This window comes from Mastigoproctus giganteus, chromosome 2 (genome assembly GCF_048544385.1).
Source record: "Mastigoproctus giganteus isolate SK-2022 chromosome 2, ASM4854438v1, whole genome shotgun sequence".
In the NCBI taxonomy this organism is placed as follows: domain Eukaryota; kingdom Metazoa; phylum Arthropoda; class Arachnida; order Uropygi; family Thelyphonidae; genus Mastigoproctus; species Mastigoproctus giganteus.
In genome coordinates, this window is record NC_143576.1 from 175,185,419 (window position 1) to 175,212,017 (window position 26,599).

The following is a 26,599-nucleotide window of genomic DNA, read 5'->3' on the forward strand; positions in this document are numbered from 1 at the left end:
TTTTGAAGGGACTCCTCAGACTTCGTCATATGCAGCTGCCATCAAAATGCCCAAGATTCCTCCCCCAGAACAGAAGCATATGCTCATTATCAAGGCAGCAGATGGTTGTGATATCGTAGACAGCGATGGCATAAAAGAAAGTCTTGAAAATCTTAAAACCAAAGTTGGAAAACATAAAAATCAAGTGTCCAAAAGATCCGCGACACAGGCATAATCCTGGAAGCAGCCCCCAAATCAGATCTAGAGCAATTACAAACGTGGAAAAGCTGAAAACTTGAGCCTCACCTTTGAAACCACGAAACTTAAGAGGGTCAAGCATTATCATCTTCAATGTTGAAGTCTCACTCCATAAGGAAGAGCTCTTGGAAGAGATTTTCAATAGAAATCTCTTTGGACACGTAGACAGGGAGGAGGCAGCCAAAGAAACGAAGATTTGGTTCTCAACGACTACCAGGTCACGGGACAAGCTCAACTGGATTTTCCAGGTATCTCCCAGGATTAGAAAATTTCTGCACAATCAAGAAAGGATCTTTTTGGGCTGGTCATCACACCGTTTCCGGGACTTTGTACCAGTTATGAAATGTTACAATTGCCTAGGATATGGCCATACCTCAAAGAAGTGTCTCAAGAAGCAGCCAATCTGCTGGCATTGTGCAGAGGCAGGACACCTTTACAAGAACTGTCCAAATAAATCCTCCTCACCAACCTGTGCCAACTGCAAAGCTATTAATAAACCCAGCAATCACTCCGTTCGGGATGGAGCATGCCTTGTATATAAGAGCAGCTGAAATAATCCATAACAATACAAATTATGGATAATAGGCCATCTAACCAGACAACATCCAGACTTCGTATCGTCCAAATAAATGGACAAAAATCAATCTCTGTGGCTTCTCAGCTCCATCCCATCCAGGAACCCTACTATGTTTGCAGTAGAGTCTCTGGATATCCACTTACATACCGGAAGATACAGACTACAAACCAGCTATGCCTTGCAGCCATCATAATCCGCAACCCGGACCTAGTTGTGACCAGACTTGATACCTTATGCACCTCCCACATGGCTGCTGCTACTGTGGAAGGCTGCTTTGGCCGCATCTCAGTCCTTACGTCCTACTTTCAGTTTGGCACTGACATCCACCCGCATATTGCCACCCTGGAACGGGCTCTTGACCTGCTTGATGATTCACATGCTATCATCGCAGCCAACTCCAATGCACACTCTACTAGTTGGTACAATGCCACCACTGATGCTAGAGGTGATTTACTTGATGAATTTATTGCTGCCCACAGATTGGAGATCGCTAATCTACCAGGGAATCCAACTTGGATGTTACCCTTATAACTCCTTCCCTCAGCAATTTCTCCAACAATGGCACGTGCATGAATATGTGACCACCAGTGATCACCGCCTTATTACATACTGTATTACTGATCAAGTTACTCCTCGCCAAATCTACATGCATGATACTTCCAGGTTCTCTATAAGATCGGCTAACTGGGACATTTTGATGAGATCGCTCGGGAAGCCATCTGCAGCCCCTCTGCCCTCAATAAGTATCACTCCATGAATAGTACGCAAAAAACAGATTTTGTTCAATCAATGCTCCTGAAAGCCTCACAAGCATCGATGAAGATATGTTCTAAAAGTCCAAGGTCCGTCCCCTGGTGGTCGTAGGATCTTACTAACCTACGGAATGATCTCAAGCATGCACGTAGAGCATACCAGCATAAACACAGAACTGAGTCTCCCCACATTACTGATCAATACAAAGAAAGATTCAGAGCCCTTTGCAGAGAATATTGCAATAGGATTTACCATGCCAAACAAAACTCATGGCGCACACTGGTAGAGACAGAAGGGAAGAGGAACCCTTGGGGCCTGGTGCATAAACTTGTCAAGAACAAAATCAGATCTACAGACATCAATTCCATATGTAATAATGGCTCTCCTGAGACAACAAATTGGCTGGACACAATGAACAAAATTCTGGATGACTTGATTTACCAAGATGATGCTGCCCTAAACACAGACTTCCATAATTAAGTCACTATCGACAACCAAAAATTCGAACCTACCGCTATTAAAGATCCTTTTACTGAAGAGGAAGTGGCCATGGCCATCAACAAGATCAAGAATGGCAAGGCTCCACGTCTGGACCTCATCGAGGGGGAATCTGTCAAACGTCTTTGGACTGTCGCTCCTGCTATCCTCATCCAGCTTTTCAACACCTGCCTGAAAGATGGCATATTTCCATCATGCTGGAAGCTTGAAAACCTGAGACTTCTACCAAAAGATCCCACTGGCAGGACATCAGCTTATTGTCCTATAGCACTTTTACCAATACTGGGTAAAGTGTTTGAGAGACTCCTGCTATTTCGCCTCCAACCTGCATACGAAGCTAAAGGTCTTGCAGCTCCCCTCCAATTCGAGTTCAGGCTGAGTTGTTCTACAATTGATGCTCTGACCATGATTCTGAAACTTGCAAAATATTCTGAGGCCAGCTATATCTTTGCAATTTTTATAGGTTTTAAAGGCACCTTTGACACCGTTTGGTGGCCGGCCATCCTACAGAGGGTCAGGGCCACTGATTGCTCAGAATCTCAGAATCTGTTCAACTGCTTCAAGAGCTACTTCTCTAACTGACATCTCACCATCAAAACACAATTCCATTCCATCATCCAGAAATTTACCAGAGGCTGTCCCCAAAGCTCCATCCTTGGTCCAGCAGTGTGAAATATGATCCTGGATGACTGGCTTCTGAGGATATATCCCAACGTCACACCAACTTCTTATGCCGATGACCTTGTCATCATCATTGAAGGACCTACGAGAGCTACAAAAGAAATTAGGTGCAGTACTGTCTGCCCTTTCCGAGTGGGCTGAAAACAACAAATTTTCAGTCTCTACTGAAAAGAGCAAAACCCTTCTACTGAAAGGAAAGTTAGATGTGAGGAGGCCTCCAACCATCCGTTATAAAGGGCACTGACTCGTGCATGTTGGACCACATTAACCGCTGCACTACAAGTTCTTACTGGATGCTTACCCCTAGATCTCCATGTCATATACTTCGGCCTCTCTCATGCCATCAAGAAGAATAAAGAGGTTGAAATACTCACCATTAAAACATGTACAGACACTAACATCAAACATGAGATGACTCGTGTGTGGACTGAATTGGTTTCCCTAAGGCAGACATGATGGAATAACTCATCAACAGGTGAAATTACTAAACTCTTTATCCCAGATGTCACCTTCCTCAACAAACGATGTTGCAACTGGTTTAAATGATCTATGGCCAGTCAAAAGAAAGGACGTCTACACGTCCTTTCTTTTGACTGGCCATAGATCATTTAAAAGGCGTCTTCTCGACTTTGGTCTGGCTGAGGATGCTTTTTGCATCTGTGGAGAGTCAGAGGACTGGAACCACGTGATGCATTCCTGTCCGATCTATCTCGACCACCGCAACCAGCTTCTGGCCCTCAATGCACCGACAATCCATCCAGAGGCTAGGGTATTGGAATCAGAAGAAGCCTACAAAGCATTCTCCACCTATGCCACCGCAGTCTTCAACAGATTGCTGCTATCACTCACGGCGCCTCTGTAGCCAGGTGGGCAGGAGCAGCAGTGCGTAGCACACGCTTCTTGATTTAGACCGGGGTTCGAGCCCATGACCACCAAATACGGAGGATGCAGAAAGGTCAGGGAATGACCACTGCATATCCCCAGAGCAATATGGCCTTAGTTGCTAATGCTCCTAAAAACCAAATAACAACAGCTTATCACTCACAACCACCAACTGGTACGCCTATGATTACCGTAGCTCGTTCCGTCGACTAGCTACCCCACTGCCAGTCACACCAGAAATTAAATAACTGTCAGCCATAAGGATATACCAAACCCAATAATGATTCTCTACTTCACAGGATGCACCATTGCTATCACGTCAAAAAGTTTCTATTATGTGGCCACTCGAGAGCTGTCTCTTATTTTATTCTTCCTGTCCATCCACAGTAACTTCATCCTCCCCTGCAATGCTCCAACATGTTCTCTGCTGCTCCTAGAAGACTTCACCGGGTGATTCTCAACTTCCCTTGACAAAGCTTCCACCAGAGATTCTTGCGGACGTCGACACTTCTCTCTGCAGGGGATAAACTAATGGGATTCCTGCCGTCATCTCTTCTCCATGAAACTCCTTTGCTAACGCCGCCTCTCCATCGGCATGGGAGTAGATGCTTTCGGGCTCTTTTGGTGGCCTGGGACACTCCCCAGGCAGGATTTTAACAACCCTCAATGAATCTTCATCAAAGGGTTTCTGCTGACACTGGTCAACTGACAGGCGTGAGATCATCTGCCCGTTTGGCCATCTGCTGGGGTAGCATTCCGCTCTGCCCACCCTTGTTTCCTTCCCCTTATATTACCTTTCCTGTCCAACTCGCTCCATTCCTCTAACTTTGCCTCTCTCCTTTCTTGCTTTGCAAGTGGGGAGAGAGCCCATCAGGCATTCCTACCTTCCTGGCCCAGCTCCTCGTGCCGGTGGATGGATGCTGAGAGGCTCCTACCATGGTGATCGAGCCTCCCGGTAACTAAGAGGCCAGTCAAACAACACAAACAACACACTACTCACACATAACTCACACTGACTGGCCTTGCAATGTTGTCCTACATCACACAGTACTCAAAGCGGATTTGTGGGAAACCACAGGAACCGCTTGACGAAAGCACAATGTCCACAGCATGTCCCACCCACTTTTTCTTAATATTGAATACACCATGAATTGTCAAACTAATAGAGTAAGCTTATCTGCGAAAAGATCAAAACCTCCCAAACACTTCCTAATTCGTTTCACAAATATATGTGAAACGAATTAATTCTAATCTCAACGATGTCCATTTCCGATTACAGACTGCCAAACCCCATGTACTTTTTCTGACAGAATCTCAGTCAGTTATTGGTTGATTCAACTACTGCTCAACTCAGTTGCCCAAATTATTCGCTGTATGATTCCTTTTGCATCAAAGGTGGTACTTGTGCATATTTCCGTTCCGATATTCCCTGTAAGAGACTTGGTAATTTGGAATCTCCTCTTTTCGATCTTCTCTGGCTTAAAATCTCTCTACCTCATTGTGTAAAATTCATCTGTTGTCTCTACCATTCTCCCAACTCCACTAATCACTTGGAGCTCTTTGACTTCCTCTCTTTGCAACTTGACCTTCTCCAGTCCAACTTTCCTAACAGTGAGATAATTTTCCTTGGTGATTTTAAATGTTCACAACTCCAGCTAGCTTCCATTTTCTAATCGCACCAACCCAAATGGTCAAGATGCTGAGGCTTTTGCAATTACTAATGACCTTGCACAGATTGTTCATTTACCTACAAGAATACCAGACAATCCTAACCATACAGCCAACACTTGATCTTTTTCTCACAAACAGCCCTTCTAAGTACACGGTCGAAGTGAGAGGGCCTTTAGGCACATCAGATCACAACTTGGTTGTCTCTTCTTCGATGGAGCCTTTATCTATCTCATGGCTATTCCCAACCTCGTATTGTTTGGCATTACAAGAATGCAAAATGGGATGACCTGAGAGATTTCTTTTCCTTGGTTGGATTACTGTTTCAAAACTTTTGATGTCAATGTTTGCTCAGATAGTGTGAGTGAAATTATTCTTGCAGGAATGTTTCCCAAATCTTGTCTTTTAAGTTATACATTATTAGTTTGATCAGAAGCAATATAAGCATTAAAATCACCAAGGTAGATAATTCTGTTGTTATGAGGTAATATTAAAGAAAGTCAAAGGTTTAATCACCTGTACAGTTAAGAGATTGATACACCTACCAAATGAGTAAAAGTTAAAACAGGAAAAAAATTACATTCTAGGTTAGGAAATTTCTGACTAAGAATATCAGAGTGGACAAATGCATACATACCACATTCAAAAAGAAATCTTGGATGGAGAAATAATAGCTGAGGAATCTAAGAGTTCACAATGAAAGGAAAATTAAGTGGGGTTACAGTTAGTAATTTTAAAGAATTCCTTTATTTCATGATTTAACTTAGCAGTGAAGAAAAAAATCTTTATTGAAGAAACTGCTGCTTGCATTTTAGAAAACTTCCAAAGGAATCCTGCATAAAAAAACTCAGATAGTATGCATTTAATGAAATTCAAATGACTCATGCACTGACATAGAAGCAATGTTAATTCTCTTCTCTTACAACTTAAAAAATTAGCTTAGTGCATGAACTTTTAAAAGACAACTACCAACTTCAATACTTGACAACTTCAGATATTATAAAAGTTGACATCTGATGAGGAAAGCCAAGAGAACAAATTTTTAATCGGAACAAACTAAATGCTCATCAAAATATACTTTAATTACCTTAGTATATTTTGATAAAACATTTCCAACAAATTAATTGAACAGAAAGATCCAACCATTTGCCACAGATATACAGTTGATATGTATGGGCTTTCTAATTGGAGAGATCTAAATTTAAATCATGCAAATGATGCAAAGAATTTTTCATAAGGCTGGATAAAAAAAGGCTTCTACTTTTCCATTTTATCCAGTTAGTGCTGAACCTATCATGGTTATAAAAACAATGACATCATCAGAATAAGACTATCAGGCATTTCATGCCAACTAAGAAGTACTCTTCACAGTATAGGGCTAAATGGACATCAGACGAAGTGATGAAACTCGTGGCAGAGAAGAAAACCCGAGTTGGATGCATATAAATTATGAGGTGACACAGAAGCCTATGGTAGATATAAACTAGTCTGTTATAAAGTCACAAAAAATATCAGGCAAGCAAAGAAAAACAGCAAAGACTTCTTTACTTACGTAAATACTAGAAGGAAGGGGGATGAATCAAATTGGTCCACTTGATATCAATTATTTGGTAGACTTGGCACATGGAAGACTGCTACACAAATTGGAGCAGTGTGACATTGGAGGCAAATTACTGCTATGGATAAAGGGGTGGTTGAGGGGGAGAAGACAGAGAGTGGTAATCAATGGACACTGCTCATCGTGGACTGATGTTATTAGTGGAGTCCCTCAGGGCTCAGTGTTGGGTCCATTATTGTTTTCTGTATTTATAAATGATATTGATGATGGTATATCGGGATTAATGTCCAAGTTTGCAGACGATACAAAGGTTGGCAGGGTTGTCAAGGACACTACTGACACTATGCTGCTGCAACAGGATCTGGAAAGGTTGAGCAGATGGGCTGAGAGGTGGCAAATGAAGTTTAACATTGACAAATGTAAAGTACTACACATGGGAAACAGCAACCCCAGAGCAACATATCAACTCTGTGGTACAACACTGACAGTGGTAGAGAATGAAAGGGACTTGGGGGTGGTTGTGCAGGCAGATATGAAGTTCTCTGAGCAGTGCAGACGGGCTGCAAGAGTAGCTCATGGAGTATTGTCAATGATATACAGGAATTTTTCCAGCAGGGATAAGGAGGTGATTATTCCATTGTATAAGGCGATGGTCAGGCCACACCTAGAGTACTGTATACAGGTCTGGAGGCCTCATTTCAAGAAGGATGTAGAGCTGCTGGAACGAGTACAGAGAAGGGCAACAAGATTAGTGAATGGAACAAAGGGGTGCTCTTACGAAGAACGGCTTAAGTTTTGCAAATTACAGTGTCTGGAGACTAGGCACCAGCGAGGTGATCTGATAGAGGTGTATAAAGCCTTGAATGGTTTAAGCATGCTCAATGCTGATGGGATTCTTCCTCTAGCTCAGAATAATCACCTGAGAGGGCATAAATTCAAATTGAGGAAAGAGAGATGTAGGATAGACGTGCAGAAATTTGCCTTTAGCCAGCGGGTGGTTGGTTGGTGGAACAGACTTCCATCCCTTGTGGTGGAGGTTGATAGCCTAAATAAGTTTAAGGCTCAGCTGGACAGGTATTTTGAACGAACGGAGGGGTGAAGTGGAAGTGGGTTTTTTTTTTTTTTTTTTTTTTGGCTGATGCTGCATAAGCTTGCTTTCTTGCATCAAATGCCTCTACTAATGCTAATGCTAATTTGACTATTGATGATCCTTCTCAGGTTGCTGACAAACTGAATGATCATTTTAGGAAAGGGAATGCTGGAAGTTTATGAAACTTTCACAGGTAGCTAAATTATTTTGTAATAATTGAGAGAAACATGAAATTGAAGCTGTTGAAGTTAAACATAAGAATGGCACCTGGGGTGGATGGGATCTGTCCAGTTATATTAACAGAAGCACTGAAAGAAGTAAGTAAACCCTTAGCCATAATTATGAGTGCATCCTTTGATTCTGGGGAGTTCCCATGGACTGGAGATCTGTGAATGTATTCCCAATTCACAAAGGGAGATCTAAGGGTGACATGGGTAATTACAGACCTGTTAGTTTAACTATGTTGCAGCAAAAAATAATGAAGTCACCGGTAAAAGAAGTAATGCAGAATCATCTAGACAAGAATGCAATTATATTTCAGACACAGCATGGGTTTGTTAATGGAAAATCTTGTTTGACCAATTCGATTGGATAATATGTGGTCACAAAAGAACTGAATGAGAAAAATAATTTTGATATCATATACTTGGACTTCAGGAAAGCTTTTGATGCTGTTGCACATAAAAAACTGTTGTACAAATTGGAACAGCGTAGCAGTAAGGTCAAGTTGCTGGAATGGATAAAGGGATGGTTGAGTGGGAGAAGACAGAGAGTGGTAATCAATGGACACTGCTCTTCGTGGACTAATGTTATTAGTGGAGTCCCCGTCCCCCCGGGTTCGGTGTTGCACCCATTGTTGTTTTCTGTATTTATCAATGATATTGATGAAGGTATATCAGGCTTAGTGTCCAAGTTTGCAGAAGATACGATGGTTGGCAGGGTTGTTAATGACAGTATGCTACTGCAACAGGATCTAGAAAAGTTGAGCAGATGAGCTGAGAGGTGGCAACTGAAGTTTTCAACTGGGGATATTGCTAACCATACTGTGTATGGGTAGCAATATCCCCAGAGTAACATACCAATTGTGCAGTACTACACTCAGGGAAGTGAAGAATGAAAAGGACCTGGAGGTAACTGTGCAGTCAGATATGAAGTTTTCTGAGCACTGCAGACAGGCTGTAAGAATAGCTCATGGGGTTTTATAATAAATGATATACAGGAATTTTGCTAGCAGGGATAAGGAGGTGATTATCCCATTGTATAATGTAATGGTCAGGCCGCACATTGAGTACTGCATACAGATCTGGAGGTGTCATTTTAGGAAGTATGTGGAGCTGCTGGAACGAGTACAGAGAAGGGTAATGAGACTGGTTAGCAGAATGAAAAGGTGCTCTTACCAAGAATGGCTTTATTTCTGCAAACTGCAGTGTTTGGAGACTAGGCATCTGCAAGGTGATCTGATTGAGGTGTTTAAGGCTTTGAATGGATTGGGCTCAATGCTGATGAGATTCTTCCTCTTGCTCAGAGCACCCACATGAGGGGACACAAATTCAAATTGAGGAAAGATGGTTACAGAATAAATTTGCAGAAAGTTGACTTTAGCCAGCAGGTGATCGAATGCTGAAACAAACTTCCATATGTCATTGTAGAAAAGTTGATAGCTTAAATAAATTCAAGAAAGAACTAGACAATCTATTGGAGGGAATGAATAGGTGAAATGGGAGGAGTCTTTTTTTTTTTCCCTTGCTGATACTGTATAAAGCTTGCTTTCTTGTATCATTTGCCACTTTTAAAGCTGAAGACTATTTCTAAACAAACTTTTAGTTATGCATTTAATTGGGAGGAAGGGAGCATCTTCCATTATAAATATCTCTTACACATTTCAATTTTAGGAAAGGGCATGTTCTTTTTAAGAATAATAGTTTGCAATCACAATTTTCTGCATGGCTATCTACAATATCTAGAAAGATATGTCTATATGAAAACTTGATTTTATTTGGTATTTTAATTAATAGATAACAGAGCAGCAAAGGCTCAATACGTTCTACGTTATAAATCAATTAGTTAAGAAATGGAGAAATTACCCGTATGATGTCTTGTATAACACTTCAGTGCTGATACTCTCCGTTGTTGGATAACTATACAAATATTTTACATGTATTCCACACCCTCATAGACAAAATCAATGATCCAATGCACCACAGAATCGGAGGCTCGCTGACCCCAAAATACATTGATTCACCAACCCTAATCTTTCAGTGAGAGAATACAATATGTCCATAGTTTAAAAAGAATTTAAATGCTTTTAAAACCAAATAAATAATGAATCCATACTTTTAACACTTTAAAAACTAATATTAAAACATTAAGACTCCTCTGAAACATTAAGAAACTAAAGAATTTTGTTACTTCCCTGAAGCAGACAGGGCTTTTTGACCAGGGGTCATGATCACAGGATCTGTGGTGCACTGGATCATTGATTTTGTCTACGAGGGTGTGGAATACATGTAAACTATTTGTATAGTCATCCAACAACGGAGAGTATCAGCACTGAAGTGTTCTACAAGACATCATAGAGGCAATTCCTCCATTTCTTAACTAATTAGTATTTCAATATAAAACTCACAAATTAAATGAAGTTCTGCTGAATCTGAGGTCTTTACAAGAGCTACATTTTACATCTGAAAATACCAAGAATCTTAAAAGAAATAAAAATTACCTAGAATTTCAAAAGAAATAATGATATCTGCTTACCCAAGAGAGCTTGGTGACATTCCAGCCAATTTTCGTGCAACAACTGCAGAGATACCATATTTATCCTGATAATATAATAAAAGGCTTATATTAGAAATAAATATTGTTAATCAACTAACCGTTGTGAACTTTGAAATGATAAAACATTTGCATATAATACAGTTTTCTGCCTTTTATGCACAGTTTTGAAGCAGTCGGTGCAAAAAAAAAAAAAAAAAAAAACTTGCATATTATTCCAAAATACAAATTCTCTTGGCATAAGCACATTACAAATATTGCCTCCTATGCATCTAAAAAACTGGGTTTTCTCTTTCGGTCTCAGTGTTCATTTCCCTCCAAACAGCTATTGACTGTACAAATCACAAATCCACCCCACCATGGAATACTCTTCCATGGTGGGGTGTATATCTGGGACAGTGTTTCCAAAACACTCTCTGAGGCTTCTTGATTTCATTCAAAAGAGGGCATTTAGGTTATTAGTGAGCCATCTCTATCAGTCTGTTCACTTTGTCATGGGCCTTTTCTATAGATACTTTCATAGCACTGTTCTTCTGAATTGGCTTTTATAATTCTCTCTCTCTCTCCCTCTCCCCCCCCCAAAGCAGTCTAAACACGTGCCAAAACCAGTCAGCATCCCAATGTCAAACTCATGGAACCAACTTTTCTTCTTCCTCATTTATTCATTCAACTCACCCTCAGCAGTGAGGATTCACTGCTGTGAGTAATTCATTCAACCCTCAGCAGTGAGGGTTCACTGCTGGGTCCCCCTTACTGTTTACAATATTTATTAACAATATTGATGAAGGCATATCAAGCTTACTGTCTCCCTAAGTTTGCAGCATCATTAACCTCCTTGTTGGAAGGAGGTTAATGATGCTGCAAACGTCAGAAGGGAAGTTAATGAGAGCAATAAAGGCATACTACTGAAGCAAGAACTAAAAAATTAGGCAGATGGGCTTAGAAGTGGAAATTGAGGTTTAACAGTGATAAATACAAGGTAAGGAAATTACCTTGTATTACCACGGGGGACAGCAGTAATCCCGGAATAACATACTAGTTAGGTAGTGAAGAACAAAAGAGATCCGGGGTTATCTGTACAGTACAACATGAAGTTCTGTGTATAGTGTAGACAGGCTGGTAGAATAGCTCATGGAGGTTCTGTCAATGACACAGCAACTTTGCCAGCTGGAACAAGGAGATGATTATCCCATTGTATAAGGCAATGGTTAGGCTGCAGCTTAGTACTACTGCATACAAGTCTAGAAGCCTCATTTTAAGAAAAATGTGGAATAGATGCAGAGAAGAGAAATCAGATTAATCAAGAATACAAAGTGCACTTACCACAAAATACTTCAATTCTTCAAACTGAAGTGCTTGGAAACTATACACTTGAGCAGAGATGACACACACACACACACACACACACACACACACACACACACACACACACACACACACACACACACACACACACACACACAAAAAGGGTCGTACACTTAAAATGACAAAGGATCGCTGCAGAATATGTGTGGGAAAATTTGCTTTTAAGTCAGCAAGTAATTGATTGCTGGAACAAACTACTGCTGGGTGATAGTTTGTTAAAGCAATCAATTACTTGCTTTTTTGAGGAAGTGGCTAGTATGAAGAAATTTAAGGAAACATTAGCCATATTATTAAAAGGTGATAGCCAAATGAAGCATGCAGGGTTTCTTTTTTCTTTGTTTTAAGCTTGCTTTCATGAATCATTTACCACTACTACTAACTCCAAAGCCATTTTTTTAAAATTCAGACAACCTAACTTCTTAGCTGTTTGGAACCGGGCACGTGTTTAGACACTTTTTTTCACTGTTGTCAGGTCCTGAATTAAACCTGAAAGTACAGCCCACATGCTGTGAAACAGTGCATGTAGAGTGTAACAAGAGGGAGTAATACTCTTGATATGATTATCAGCAGTGATTTTTCATGCGTTAACAATCTGCAGATAAAAGAACCACTAATTGGCAGTGATCACAGTGTCTTGACTTTGGAATTTACTTAAAGATGTAACTGCCACCAAGGGTAACAGTAGGAGTTTTGCTTTTGTAAAGGTGACAACAGTGGTCTCAAACAATTTTTAAATTCTGTACAGTAGGACCAACTGATGATGTTACCATGATCAAATTCTAAATGGGAAGCAATCAAAGAATTAAACATAGAAGCTCTAGACCAGTGGTGTCCAACCAACAGCCTGAAAATAATTTTTATATGGGCTGCGCAGGAAGTTAACTAAAACAGAATCTTAAATATTTTGTTAAGTATTTCAAGAACTGTGTGCATTCAATACTAAAATAAGTTGAAACAAACAAATTTAAAAGACTATGGCACTCGTTGCGGCGAATATGTGCGAGTGTTGAAGTAACAAAGCCATGTGTTGGTATCATGAATTCTGTTTCTTTTATATATTTTTTGTATCAAATATGCCCAGGCCCAACCAGAAGCATCTGTATATACAAGGTGCTATCAAAATGTTCCCGGACTTTAATTATGAAGCACCCTTTGCTTGGTGGCTGCGCAAAAGTGTATGTGCAGTACCATCATTGAAAATGTAACACACTAATTTTTCTCAAATCACTCAGTGTGGCCCATGAAACAAATCTAACTCTGAATGTGGCCCCTGTATGGGGAAGGTTGGGACACAACTGCTCTAGACTGTTAATACCAACTAAGAAATATTCTTCAAGGTATAGGTCTCAACAAATGTTAGATGAAACTTGTGGCAGAAAAGAAATGTGCATGAGATGATGCACATAAATTATCAGGTGACACAGAAGCCTATGGTAGACACAAACTAGTCTGTAATCAAGCAGGGGAGGTCAGGCAAGCGAAGGCATATTACAAGAAATCTTTGGTGAAGGATGCAAAGAAAAACAACAAAGATTTCTTTACTCATGTAAACACTAGAAGGAAGGCGAATCAAATTGGTCCACTCGATATCGATAGTTTGACTGTTGATGATTCTGCTCAGGTTGCTGACAAACTGAATGAGTATTTTGCATCTATATTCACACACGAAAAATTCTTTAGGGAAGGGGATGCCAGAAGTTTATCAAACTCTAACAAAGAGCTAAATTACTTTGTAATAACTGAGAGGAAATTGGAAAAGAAATTGGTGAAGCTAATTGGTGAAACATAAGAAAAGCACCTCAGGTGGATGGGATCTATCCAATTATATTAAGGGAGGCAGCAAAGGAAGTAAGCAAACCCTTAGCCATAATTACAAGAACATCCTTGATTTGGGGAAGGTCCCTGCAGGCTGGAGAGCTGCAAATGTATACTCAAATCACAAAGGGCAATCAAAGGGTGACACAAGTAATTACAGACCTGTTAGTTTAACTTCTGTTCCAGGGAAAATAATGGAGACACTTGTTAAAGAAGTAATGCAGAATTATATAGACAAGACTGCAATTATACTTCAAACACAGAATGGGTTTGTTAAGGGGAAATCTTGTTTCACCAATTTGATTGGTTACTACGATGTGGTCACAAATGAACTGGATACAAAAAAAATAATTTTGATATCATATACTTGGATTTCGGGAAAGCTTTTAATACTGTTGCACATAAAAGACTGCTGTACAAACTGGAGCATTTTGGCAGTAAGGGCAAGTTGCTGTTATATAAAGGGATGGTTGATGTTGTTGTTGTTATTTGGTTTTTAGGAGTATTAGCAACTAAGGCCATATTGCTCCGGGATATGTGGTGGTCATTCATTGAACCCTTCCGCATCCTCCGTATTTGGTGGTGATGGGCTCGAACCCCGGTCTAATCAAGAAGCGTGTGCTATGCACTGCTGCTCCTTCCCACCTGGCTATGGAGGCGCCTAGGGATGGTTGCGTGGGAGAACGCAGAGAGTGGTATTCAATGGGCATTGCTCTTCATGAACTAATATTATTAGTGGAGTTCCTCTGAGTTCGATGTTTGGCTAATTATTGTTTTCTTATTCATCAATGATGATGAAGGAATATCAAGCTTAATGTCCAAGTTTGCAGATGATACAAAGGTAGGCAAGGTGATTAATGACAGATGGTGCTGCAACAGGATTTAGAAAAGTTAGGCAGATGGGCTGAGAAATGGCAATTGAAGTTTAACGTTGATAAATGTAAAGTACTACATGAGGGTAGTAGTAACCTCAGGGTAATGTAACAACTGGATTTACGTAACAATGTACCACTACTCCGAGTGTAGTACCATGTTGTTACGTAACAACATGGTACTACACTCAGAGTAGTGGAAAATGAAAAAGACCAGGGGTATTTGTGCAGTCAGATATGAATGGGAAACAGTAACCCCAGAGCAACTTATTACTCTGTGGTACTACACTGACAGTGGTAGAGAATGAAAAGGACCTGGGATAATTGTGCAGGCAGATATGAAGTTCTCTGAGCAGTGCAGATGGGTTGCAAGAGTAGCTCATGGTGTCTTGTCAATGATATACAGGAATTTTTCTAGCAGGGATAAGGGGGTGATTATTCCCTTGTATAAGGAAGTGGTCAGGCCACACCTTGAGTACGGTATACAGATCTGGAGGCCTCATTTCAAGAAGGATGTAGAGCTGCTGGAACAAGTACAGAGAAGGGCAAGATTAGTGAATGGAACAAAGGGTTGCACTTACGAAAAAAGGCTTAAGTTTTGCAAATTACAGTGTCTGGAGACTAGGCACCGGCGAGGTAATCTGATAGAAGTATATAAAGCCTTGAATGGTTTGAGCATGCTCAATGCCGATGGGATTCTTCCTCTTGCTCAGAATAATCACCTGAGAGGACATAAATTCAAATTGAGGAAAGACAGATGTAGGATAGATGTGCGGAAATTTTCTTTTAGTCAGCGGGTAGTTGGTTGATTTTTTTTTTTTTTTTTTTTTTTTTTTTGATTTGGTAGTTGTTGGCACATCGGCTTCTGTGACCATATTGCACCTCCAAAGGTTTTTGCAGTACTTTGATCCAAGCCCGAGGCGGGAATTGAACCCGCGACCTTTGGGTTGCCGGGCAGGTACTTTACCCACTCGGCTAGCCCGGTCGGCGGGTAGTTGGTTGGTGGAACAGACTTCCATCACTTGTTGTGGAAGTTGATAGCCTAAATAAATTTAAGGCTCAGCTAGACACGTATTTCGAACGAACAGAGGGGTGAAATGGGAGTGGTTTTTTTTTTTTTTTTTTTTGGCTAATGCTGCATAAGCTTGCTTTCTTGCATCATATGCCTCTACTAATGCTAATGAAGTTTTCTGAGTAATGCAGACAGGCTGCTATGCTAGGACAGCTCATGGAGTTTTGTCAATGATATACAGGAATTTTGATAGCAGGGATAAGGAGGTCATTATCCCATTGCATAAGGCAATTGTCAGACCACATCTTGAGTACTGCATAAAGGTCTGGGCACTTCATTTTAGGAAGGATGTGCAGCTGCTGGAATGAGTACAGAGAAGGGCAACGAAATTGATGAGCAGAACAAAGGAAAGGCTTCAGTTCTGCAAATTGCAGTGTTTGGAGACTAGGCACCTGTGAGATGAATCTGATTGAGGTGTTTAAGGCTTGAATAGATTGGGCAAGCTAAATACTGATGGGATTCTTCTTGCTCAGACTACACACAGGGGGACGTACATTCAAATTGAGGTTGGACAGTTGCAAAATAGATGTGTGGACGTTTGCGGAAGAACTAGATAAACTATTGGAAGAAATGAATAAGTGAACTGGGAGGTTTTTTTTTTTTTTTTTTTTGGCTGATGCTAAATAAGCTTGATTTCTTATATCGTTTGCCACTGCCTATGCTAATGGAAAGAAAACCAGTATTTAGTGGGTTTGATTTTTCTTCTTTATTAATGGTAGTACTTGAGACAAATGTTTATTATTCTGTGAGAGTATTTCTGTCTGTTTTTTTTATGTCATATATCTGGTGACGTGTGTTGGATTAAGATTAATGGGTTATCTTGGAAACCATGAGTGATAGTTTAGTCATTCGCTTCCATGTGACCCAATTTCCATGATATATTTTGTTCTCTTAATTTCATATTATGTTTAGTTTAGCTCCTGATTTGATAAGAATAATATCAGCCTGAAACTGTTACTGTTATTTAGAAAGTTGTTACTGAGAAAAATTTATTATTTTTCTTAGTGTTTTTATGGTAAAATGTCAGCAAAAATAAACATCGCTGAAATGGGTAGAAAACCAGGAAGAATGTGATATAACCAAAATTAATATTATTAAGTGCCTTGAGATATTTTGCAGCAAATACAAAAGGTCACAACAAACGGGGAGGGGGGGGGGGAGGGGAATGATCAAACATTAATTTTAAAAAATTACTTTAAATTTTTTTCCACAAAATTTGCAGTAAAATTTTTATGTATTAATTATTATTGTTTTTAAATTAAATAAATTCAGTTTTTTCACGCTATTTAAAGTCCTTTTCTTTTACCTTAATACATTATAACAGAAATAATTTAATTTTATCTTACATTTGATTATCTGGAAAATTTTGCTATCCGGAAGATGTCTGACATTAATTATTCCGGATAACTGATGCTCTACTGTATATATAAAAACTAAGGAAAATATAAATGGCAACTGACATTTACACTTTAATTTTTTACTTTCTTTTTGTACTTTTGACATTATCATAGGTATGTCAAGTCAGTTCAGTTCCCTGCATTGCCATGTTGATGGAATAATTATGAAACACCAGGGGAAGGGGGATATATTTTGGAATATATTTTGTGTTTTTTTTTTTTTTTTTGATTTGGTAGTTGTTGGCGCATCGGCTTCTGTGGCCATATTGCACCTCCCAAGGTTTTTGCAGTACTTTGATCCAAGCCCGAGGCGGGAATCGAACCCGCGACCTTTGGGTTGCCAAGCAGGTACTTTACCCACTCGGCTAGCCCGGTCGGCTATATTTTGTGTGCAAAAAATTCTAAAATAAGTCATTCCAATCTTGTTTTTAAAATATGGGCTATAAGATTTTTAAAAAAAAATAGCATCACTCCCTTCCCTTTTGGAACATGGGCTAAAAATAAGTAGCTTCACAAGTTTTGTCCCCATATTTTTGACACAATGACTAAGACTGTTTAGAATAAGTGGATTCAAAATATAGTCAATAATTAACTTTTTTTCCTACAAATTTTATTCCTAATCATCACTGTTTTGTCCACATTTTTTTTTTTTTTTTATCTATTTCACTAATAAACAGGCAAATAAATACATATATATATATGTGAATCATGTTTGTAAATATGTATTTACCTTTGCTTTAAATTAACTCAAATTCAAAGAATGAACTCAAAGTGACAAACGCAGCATTGAATCAAATGAAAAGAATTTTTTTTTTGTGTGTGCTGACAGAAGAGCAGTTATGTCTCAGTAGTTTTACTGAATATAAAGGGAAGATTTGTTTCCCTTTATATTCAGTTCAAAGCAGGGCATGTCACTATCAGTTCATAAGTAGTCTCTCTCTCTCTCTCTCTCTCTACACAAGAGGATGGTTCCAGTGCCTTGTGTGATTTCCTCTTTATGTGCATTCTTCTGTCAGTGCTGAAAAGCATAAATTGGGATTAACTGGACCACATGATTCGCCTCAGTCCTTGTGTGTTCCTGGCCAAAGCCACATTTTCCAGCTGTCCAAAATAAATACCTTCCATAAAGGTCTCCTATTTCTATGGTGCATTCGTTGTAGGAGTCTTCATGTGGTGAGGGTAATGATGTCTTCTAATGTTCTTGCATTAAATGCAGAGGTTAAATGATCTGACAATTTAGAAACAATTACACTTGAAAATCTGCTACAGATGAGCACTTCAGTCTATCACCTTATATTTTAGGCTGCTGTTGCATCTCTTTGAAGTTGTTTTGCAGCAACAATTTTTTTGTTAGCTATTAAAAACCTGAATGATATTAGTCTTTGAATGTTCAACAGGTGAAGTTGTCCTCACTGTTGCAGCACCTGTTAAACATGCACCAATAATCACGCCTCTTTGGAAGTCCATGAGTTATTGGATGATTGTTTTCTGCAGCAGCATGTTCGAGAGGCAACCAGAGAAAGTAACACTCTTGATCTGGTTATCAGCAGTGATCATTCGTGTATTAAGAATTTGCAGATAAAGGAACCACTAGGTGGCAGTGATCACAGTGTGCTGAAGTGGGATTTACTCAAAGAGGTAACTACCGTCAGGGGTAAAGGAAAGGGTTTTTGCTTCCGTAAAGGGGAGTACAGTGGTCTCAGACAGTTTTTAAATTCTGTACAGTGGGATCAACTGACGATGTTACAAACAGTAAATTCTAAGTGGGAAGCATTCAAAGAATTAATCGTGGAAGCTACTAGACTTTATATACCGATTAAGAAATATCGTTCAAGGTTTAGGCCTAAATGGTTATCAAATGAACTAATGAGACTCGTGACAGAGAAGAAAAATGCATGGGATGCATATAAATTATCAGGTGACGCAGAAGCCTGTGGCAGATATAAGCTAGTCTGTAATCAGGTCACAAAGGAGGTTCGGCAGGCGAAGGCGGATTACGAGAAATCTTTGGCAAAAGATGCTAAGAAAAACAGCAAGGATTTCTTTACTTATATAAACTCTAAAAGGAAGGGGATGAATATGATTGGTCCACTTGACATCGATGGTTCGACTGTTGATGATCCTGCTCATATAGCAAACAAACTGAATGAGTATTTTGCATCTACATTCACACATGAGGAATTATTACAATTTGAAAATGGAAGAAGGTTATCAAATTGTAGTAGTGAGCTTAATGATTTTGTAATAACTGAGAGCAAAGTGGAGGAGAAATTGTTGAAGTTAAACATAAGAAAGGCACCTGGGGTGGATGGGATCTATCCAGTTATTTTAAAGGAGGCGGCAAAGCAACTAAGCAAACCCTTAGCCATAATTATGAGAGCATCCTTGGACTCAGGGGAGGTTCCCACGGACTGGAGATGTGCAAATGTGTCCCCAATTCACAAAGGTGGATCGAAGGGTGACACGAGTAATTACAGACCAGTTAGTTTAACTTCTGTTCCGGGTAAAATAATGGAGTCGCTGGTTAAAGATGCATTGCAGGATCATCTAGACAAGACTGCAGCAATAATTCAAACACAGCATGGGTTTGTTAAGGGAAAGTCTTGTCTGACAAATTTGATTGGTTATTATGATGTGGTCACAAAGGAACTGGATGCAAAAAATAATTTTGATATCATATACTTGGATTTCAGGAAAGCTTTTGACACTGTTGCGCATGGAAGACTACTGTACAAATTGGAGCAGAATGGTATTAAGGGTAAGTTGCTACAATGGATAAAAGGATGGTTAAGTGGGAGAAGACAGAGGGTGGTAATCAATGGGTGCTGCTCTTCGTGGACTAATGTTATTAGTGGAGTCCCACAGGGTTCGGTGTTGGGTCCACTGTTGTTTTGTGTATTTATCAATGATATTGATGAAGGTATATCAGGCTTAATGTCGAAGTTTGCAGATGACACAAAGGTTGGCAGGGTTGTTAATGACAGTAATGGCAGTGTGCTACTGCAACAGGATCTAGATAATTTGGGCAGATGGGCTAAGAAGTGGCAACTGAAATTCAACCTTGACAAATGCAAAGTACTGCATATGGGTAGAAGTAACCCCAGAGAAACGTACCAACTGTGTGGTACTACACTTAAGGTGGTAGAAAATGAAAAAGACCTGGGAGTAATTGTGCAGTCAGATATGAAGTTTTCTGAGCAGTGCAGACAGGCTGCTAGGGCGGGTCATGGGGTTTTGTCAATGATATATAGGAATTTTGCTAGCAGGGAAAAGGAGGTGATTGTCCCTCTGTATAAGGCAATGGTCAGGCCACGCCTTGAGTACTGCGTACAGGTCTGGAGGCCTCATTTTAGGAAGGATGTAGATTTGCTTGAGCGTGTACAGAGAAGAGCAACACGATTGGTGAGGGGAATGAAGGGATTCTCTTACCAAGAGAGGCTTAAGTTCTGCAAATTGCAGTGGCTGGAGACTAGGCACCTGCGTGGTGATCTGATTGAGGTCTATAAGGCCTTGAATGGGTTGAGCACGCTGAATTCTGATGGGATCCTTCCACTTGTTCAGATTACCAACCTACGGGGACATAAGTTCAAATTAAGAAAGGACAGATGTAGAATAGATGTGCGGAAATTTGCCTTTAGCCAGCGGGTGGTTAATTGCTGGAACAAACTTCCATCTGTCGTTGTAGAAGTTGATAGGTTAAATAAATTTAAGGAGGAACTGGACAGGCATTTGGAGGGAATGGTGTGATTTTTTTTTTTTTTGGCTGATGCTGCATAAGCTCCTACACTTGCTTTCTTGCATCATGTGCCACTACTACTACTACTAGATCCTGTCTTTTTCCTAGTGCTGGAGAACTCATTTGGACACTAGTTGGATCACATGGCTAAGTGCTTTATTCTATATATCACATGACCTCTTTGATTTATATCTCTGTATTAATTTCTACATATAGTCCAAACCTCTATGTTTCTAATAAAACAGTCAGGCAGTATAGTATATAAATAAAACACTGTTTTTAATAAATAATACTAATAATTTTTTTCTCTGTTTATTTCTGTTAACTTCAGGTGTTTGACAATTTCTTCTGATCAGCTATAAGGCTTTCCCATTTATGAAAGTTTGAAATGTGAATGTGAAGCTATTAACTGGCCACTTTATTAGGAGACCACGAGTTGACATTGTGTTGGATCCCCACTGCCCGAATCACATAAATTTATTGTTTTTGTCACATTTAAGATTTTTTCTTTCATTCTGCAGATTGTCTGAGATTTCAATCATCCAGGCAAATTTATTTCCAAATCACCCCTCAGATTATCAGGAAGGTACAATTGCAGTCAGGTAAACCAAGACTAAAAAGAGAATGTCATTATTTTCCTTTTTCAACAAAATATGTAATTCTATTCATATGTTATGCTCCAAGGAAGTAGTTTCTCCTCATTCCTCCTATTAACTGCTAAAGGCTTCATGCATCAGATACCATAAGAATAGTTATAAAATACATATTTACTGCTAGAATACACTTATAATAATACCATAGTTAATATTTATTGAAAGTTTTAAATTATCAATTTATTTTCCCTCTCAGTATGCAAATATTCTAACTGATATTTTATACTTAAAATATGATCAAATAAACTTGGAAAATTAAATGAAAACAAACACAATAGCAGTTGTTCTCATTAGATTTTAAATTGAACTGCTAAAGAAAGATTACTTACAGAGAAATGCAGATAACCACAACGCTGGCTGAGCTTTTTGCGTTCCTTCTCTAATTTCTCCTTCTGTGCAAGTGAACGGTAGTATTCAAAGAGGGCATTAATCTGATGAGAATCCAAATAAAAATAATACTGTTAATCATCATGTCATACAGTTTTTTTTTCTTTCTTTCTTAAATGAATATCTTTTTCCCTGAAGTTAAAAAATTCAAAACAATTTTTATTTTTAAATATCCATTATTCATAATGTGTGTAGCAAGCAATATGTATCTGTACAGAAAGGTATAAAAATATAGCAGTCTCAATTACTCAAGGGCCAATTAACTAGGGCATCTATGGCTCATGGTATCTTTTTATTACCTTACAGATTGTAAGATAACAAAAATAAATGTTGGGATCCATTACACATGTTGTTTGCTTACATTTTGTATGTAACTTTAACATTGTTCTCAGTTTTTTTAAATTCAAACATTTGTTGCTCATTGATAATTATGTAAAAATGCTAGTGTCAGATTTAATAATGAGCTTCTACTGGACTGCATGGAATAACAAGGATAGGCCATTCTCACCGACAAGCTGCTTTGAAATTTACATAAATGTTTTTATTAAACCTCACACTGTAGTATACTTTAAGTATGAATAAAACTATGGATGAAAAAAATTTAGTTTTATTCAGTTTAAATTCAGTTTTTTTTTTTAATTTTTCTGAGGATTTGATTATCCAAAAAAATCTATTTCCCAATCACCCGAATAATCAGAAGTCCACTGCAATTCACTTCATAAAAATAAGTCATTACTATCTATTCACAGGTTAAAAAAAAAATCTAAACCTGACATCAAATCATGACAAACAGTGAATGAAATTTAGCAGGATGAAAACAAATGTGCAGTAGGTAACAAAACTTAAACTTCAAATTATTAACTTGGAATTTAAATTAGAGTTACATAAAGGTTTACGTTACAGCACCTTCTTCAGGGACTAAAATAGCTATTATGTTCAAAAGAATAGGAATGTTGCACAATATAAGGCAAAAATACTTTTTACATATTTTACATATTTTCACAAATATGTAAAAATACTTATGACCAGTGGAAGCAGGTAGCAGTGTCTACAATTCTTAACACTTGCAAGGAAAGACCACAGGTGCTCACTAAGTACGTGAACAAAAGAAAGGGATCTCACCATCCAGTTGTTCAATGGGAATTTTTGACAGGATAGGGTCCTGAACATTTTATGTTTAGCACTTCTGTAGCTTAGTGGTTCCGGAAGCTTCTGTGGCACAAATGGACTGGTGACAGAGATGATGGGCAGGAAAACGGCTGAATAGGATGTGCTGACTATACTTTTTTTTTTTTTTTTTTAAGATATGATTGGTGTGGATCCCATCTCAGAAAGTTCATAAGGACTGTTACAAAAAACAAGAGCCACTTGAACCAGTTCCTAGTTCATTTCACAAATATGTGGTCTCAATTCTAATCTCAACGATGTCCATTTCCACTTGCAGTCTGCCAAACCCCATGTATTTTTCTTGACAGAATCTCAATTATTGGTTGATTCAACTACTGCTCATCTCAGTTGCCCAAATTATTCGCTGTATGATTCCTTTTCCCTCAAAGGTGGTACTTGTGCATATGTCTGTTCTGATATTCCTTGTCAGAGACTTGGTAATTTGGAATCTCCTCTTTTCGATCTTCTCTCTACCTCATTCTGTCAAATTCATCTGTTGTCTCTACTGTTCTCCCAACTCCACTAATTCCTTAGAGTTCTTTGACTTCCTCTATTTGCAACTTGACTTTCTCCAGTCCAACTTTCCTAACAGTGAGGTAATTTTCCTTGGTGATTTTAATGTTCACAACTCCAGATGACTTCCGTTTTCGAGTCACACCGACCCAGCTGGTCGAGATGCTGTATTTTGTAATTTCTAATGACTTTGCACAGAGAGTTCATTTACTTACAAGAATACCAGACAATCCTAACCATACAGCCAATACACTTGATCTTTATCTCACAAACAACCCTTCTAAGTATACAGTTGAAGTGAGTGGTCCTTTAGGCACCTAAGATCACAACTTGGTGATTGTCTCTTCTCCAATGGAGCCTTTATCTCATGGCTATTCCCAACCTCATATTGTTTGGCATTACAAGAATGCAAAATGGGATGACCTGCGAGATTTCTTTTCTTCTTTTCCTTTTTTTTTTGTTAGTTGTTGGCACATCGGCTTCTGCGGCCATAATGCACCTCCCAAAGTTTTTGCATTTTACTCTGATCCAAGCCCGAGGTGGGTGGGATTTGAATCCGCGACCTTTGGGTTGCCAGGCAGGCACTTTACCCACCTGGCTAGTCCGGTCGGCTTCTTTTCCTCGGTCGGATTACTGTTTCAAAACTTCCAATGTCAATGTTTGCTCAGATCGTGTCAGTGAAATTATTCTTGTAGGAATGGAATCCATTATTCCACACTCCACTTTAAAATCTCGTCCTTTATCTAAACCTTGATTTTCTAATAAATGTGCTAAGGCTGTTCAAGAGAAGAACGTTGCATATCGTAATTGGCTTTTTTCCAATTTTTCAGTTTCATTTTCTGCCTACACCAAAGCTCGCAACAATTGTAAAGCAGTCATTAATCAGTCCAAATTAGATTTAGAACAGGCTAAGAGTAGAAAACTTGCTTTTGCCCCAATGGTAGCCGAGCATTCTGGTCTCTTGCCAAAGCTATTGGCCGCAACTTTTGCTCATCTCTGCTCCCACCTCTGTCAAAACCATACGGTTCTGTTGTCACTTCAGCCAAGGATAAAGCTGACCTGCTAGCATCCCATTTTTCTTCCAACTCATGTATTAATGATCTTGGTAAAAACACCTCCCTCCATTCCCAACACGCTCCATTCAATGCTTCCTATGGTCTTCTGTCAAAAGGATGTCAGAAGGATTTTGAAGAATCTCGATGCTAAAAAAGCTCCAGGTCTTGATGGTATTTCTCCACTTGTTCTCAAAACTTGTGCTCCTGAACTTACTCCTGTTCTTTGCTGCCTTTTTTCACTTTCTTATTCCAAAAGTGTTTTTCCATTTGCTTGGAAATTTGCTCATATCCAGCCAGTTCCTAAAAAGGGTAACAAGTCCCTCCCATCATTATCGTCCCATTGCAATTACTTCTACTCTTTCTAAAGTAATGGAGAAATTAATTAACTGCCAACTCTTAAACTGCCTAGAAACCTTCTGCCTGATCAACGATCGTCATTATGTTTTCCATTGAATTTGTCCATAAATGGACAAATTCAATGGAAAAGTTTGGTGAAACAAGCAGTTGCTCTTGACATCTCAAAGGCTTTCGATTGTGTTTGGCATCTTATGGTTTGCCAACTGTTTTTTGTAATTGGTTATCCAGTTTTCTCTCTAATTGCTCACTGAAGGTGATGGTAGATGGCTCTCTGTCTTCTAACTTCTCCACTAATGCTGGTGAACCTCCAAGGTTCAGTTCTTTCCCTACTCTTTTCCTCTTGTATATTAATGACTGTCTTCCACTGACTTGAAATCCTGTTCAGTTTTGCCGATGATAGCACATTGCATTCCACCTTCCATTTTGAAAAACTTTGCCCTGCTCAATCAGCTTCAAGTTCCTTAAATGCCGATCTCCAGGTAATTCTCCAGTGGGGCAAAGACAACTTAGTTGATTTCAATCCTTCTAAAACTCAGTCTTGTCTTATATCTCACAAAAAGGATTCTTTTGCTCCTATGCTTATGTTTGGTGACACTCTGATTTCTAGGCAAAATGATATATCTCTTTTGGGGATTACCCTGACTTCTAATCTCTCTTGGCACAAGCACATTACAAATATTGCTTCCTCTGCATCTAAAAAACATGGTTTTCTATTTCGTTCTCTGCATTACTTTTCTTCCAAACAGCTGTTCACTCTGTACAAATCGCAGATCTGCACTACCATGGAATATTGTTCCCGCATCTGGGGCAGTGCCCCCAAAAAACCTCTCTCAGGCTCCTAGATTCCATTCAGAAGAGGGCAGTTATATTAATTAATGACTCCTCTCTAATAGTCTCTCCACACTGTCTCATAGACGTACTGTTTCTGCTGCATGTCTTTTCTATAGATACTTCCATGGGCACTGTTCTTCTGAATTGGCTTCTATAATTCCCGCTCCCTCTTTCAAAACAGTCTGAACACGTGCTGCCACCAGTCAACATCCATTTACTGTCCAACTTCAAACTTACAGAACCAGCTTCTCTTCTGCCTCGTTTATTCATTCAACTGCCATTTTCTGGAACAACCTTCCTTCATACGTATTTCCTGAAAATTACAGTCTACTAAAGTTCAAGTCTAATGTTAACAAATATCTTCTTTCATCTTCTCAACCTCCAACCCAAGCACGGTACTAAGTACTGTAGGTTCTAATACCTCTCGCATTTGGGGTTTTCATAAAAAATAATAAAAAAAAAAAAAAGTCTAGTAATATAAGCCAGAAGTTCCTTGTGTGGTCCACAAAAAATCACCATCACCTCATCTTTACAGATGCATGATTTTGTATATTTGTGGGGGTGTGTGTTTGTTTTTTACTGGATACTAGTGTTCCAGGTTTCATAATACAAACAGCAGCATGTTCAGCATTCCATTTCAACAAAGTAAACTTCAAGAACCAA

The 26,599-nt window shown here is 39.1% G+C and overlaps 1 protein-coding gene across 2 annotated transcripts in view; it reads right to left on the reverse strand.

Moving 5' to 3' along the window:
* DCTN4-p62 (dynactin subunit 4) overlaps window positions 1-26,599 on the reverse strand; it is a 92,785-nt gene that overhangs the window by 45,932 nt on the left and 20,254 nt on the right. For both annotated transcript variants that reach the window (XM_090368794.1, XM_090368795.1), the window contains 2 exons: window positions 21,956-22,057; window positions 10,699-10,763 (listed from right to left, as the gene is read on the reverse strand). In XM_090368794.1, coding sequence (XP_090224920.1) covers window positions 10,699-10,763; window positions 21,956-22,057 — 167 coding nt within the window. The remainder of the gene's footprint in view (window positions 1-10,698; window positions 10,764-21,955; window positions 22,058-26,599) is intronic.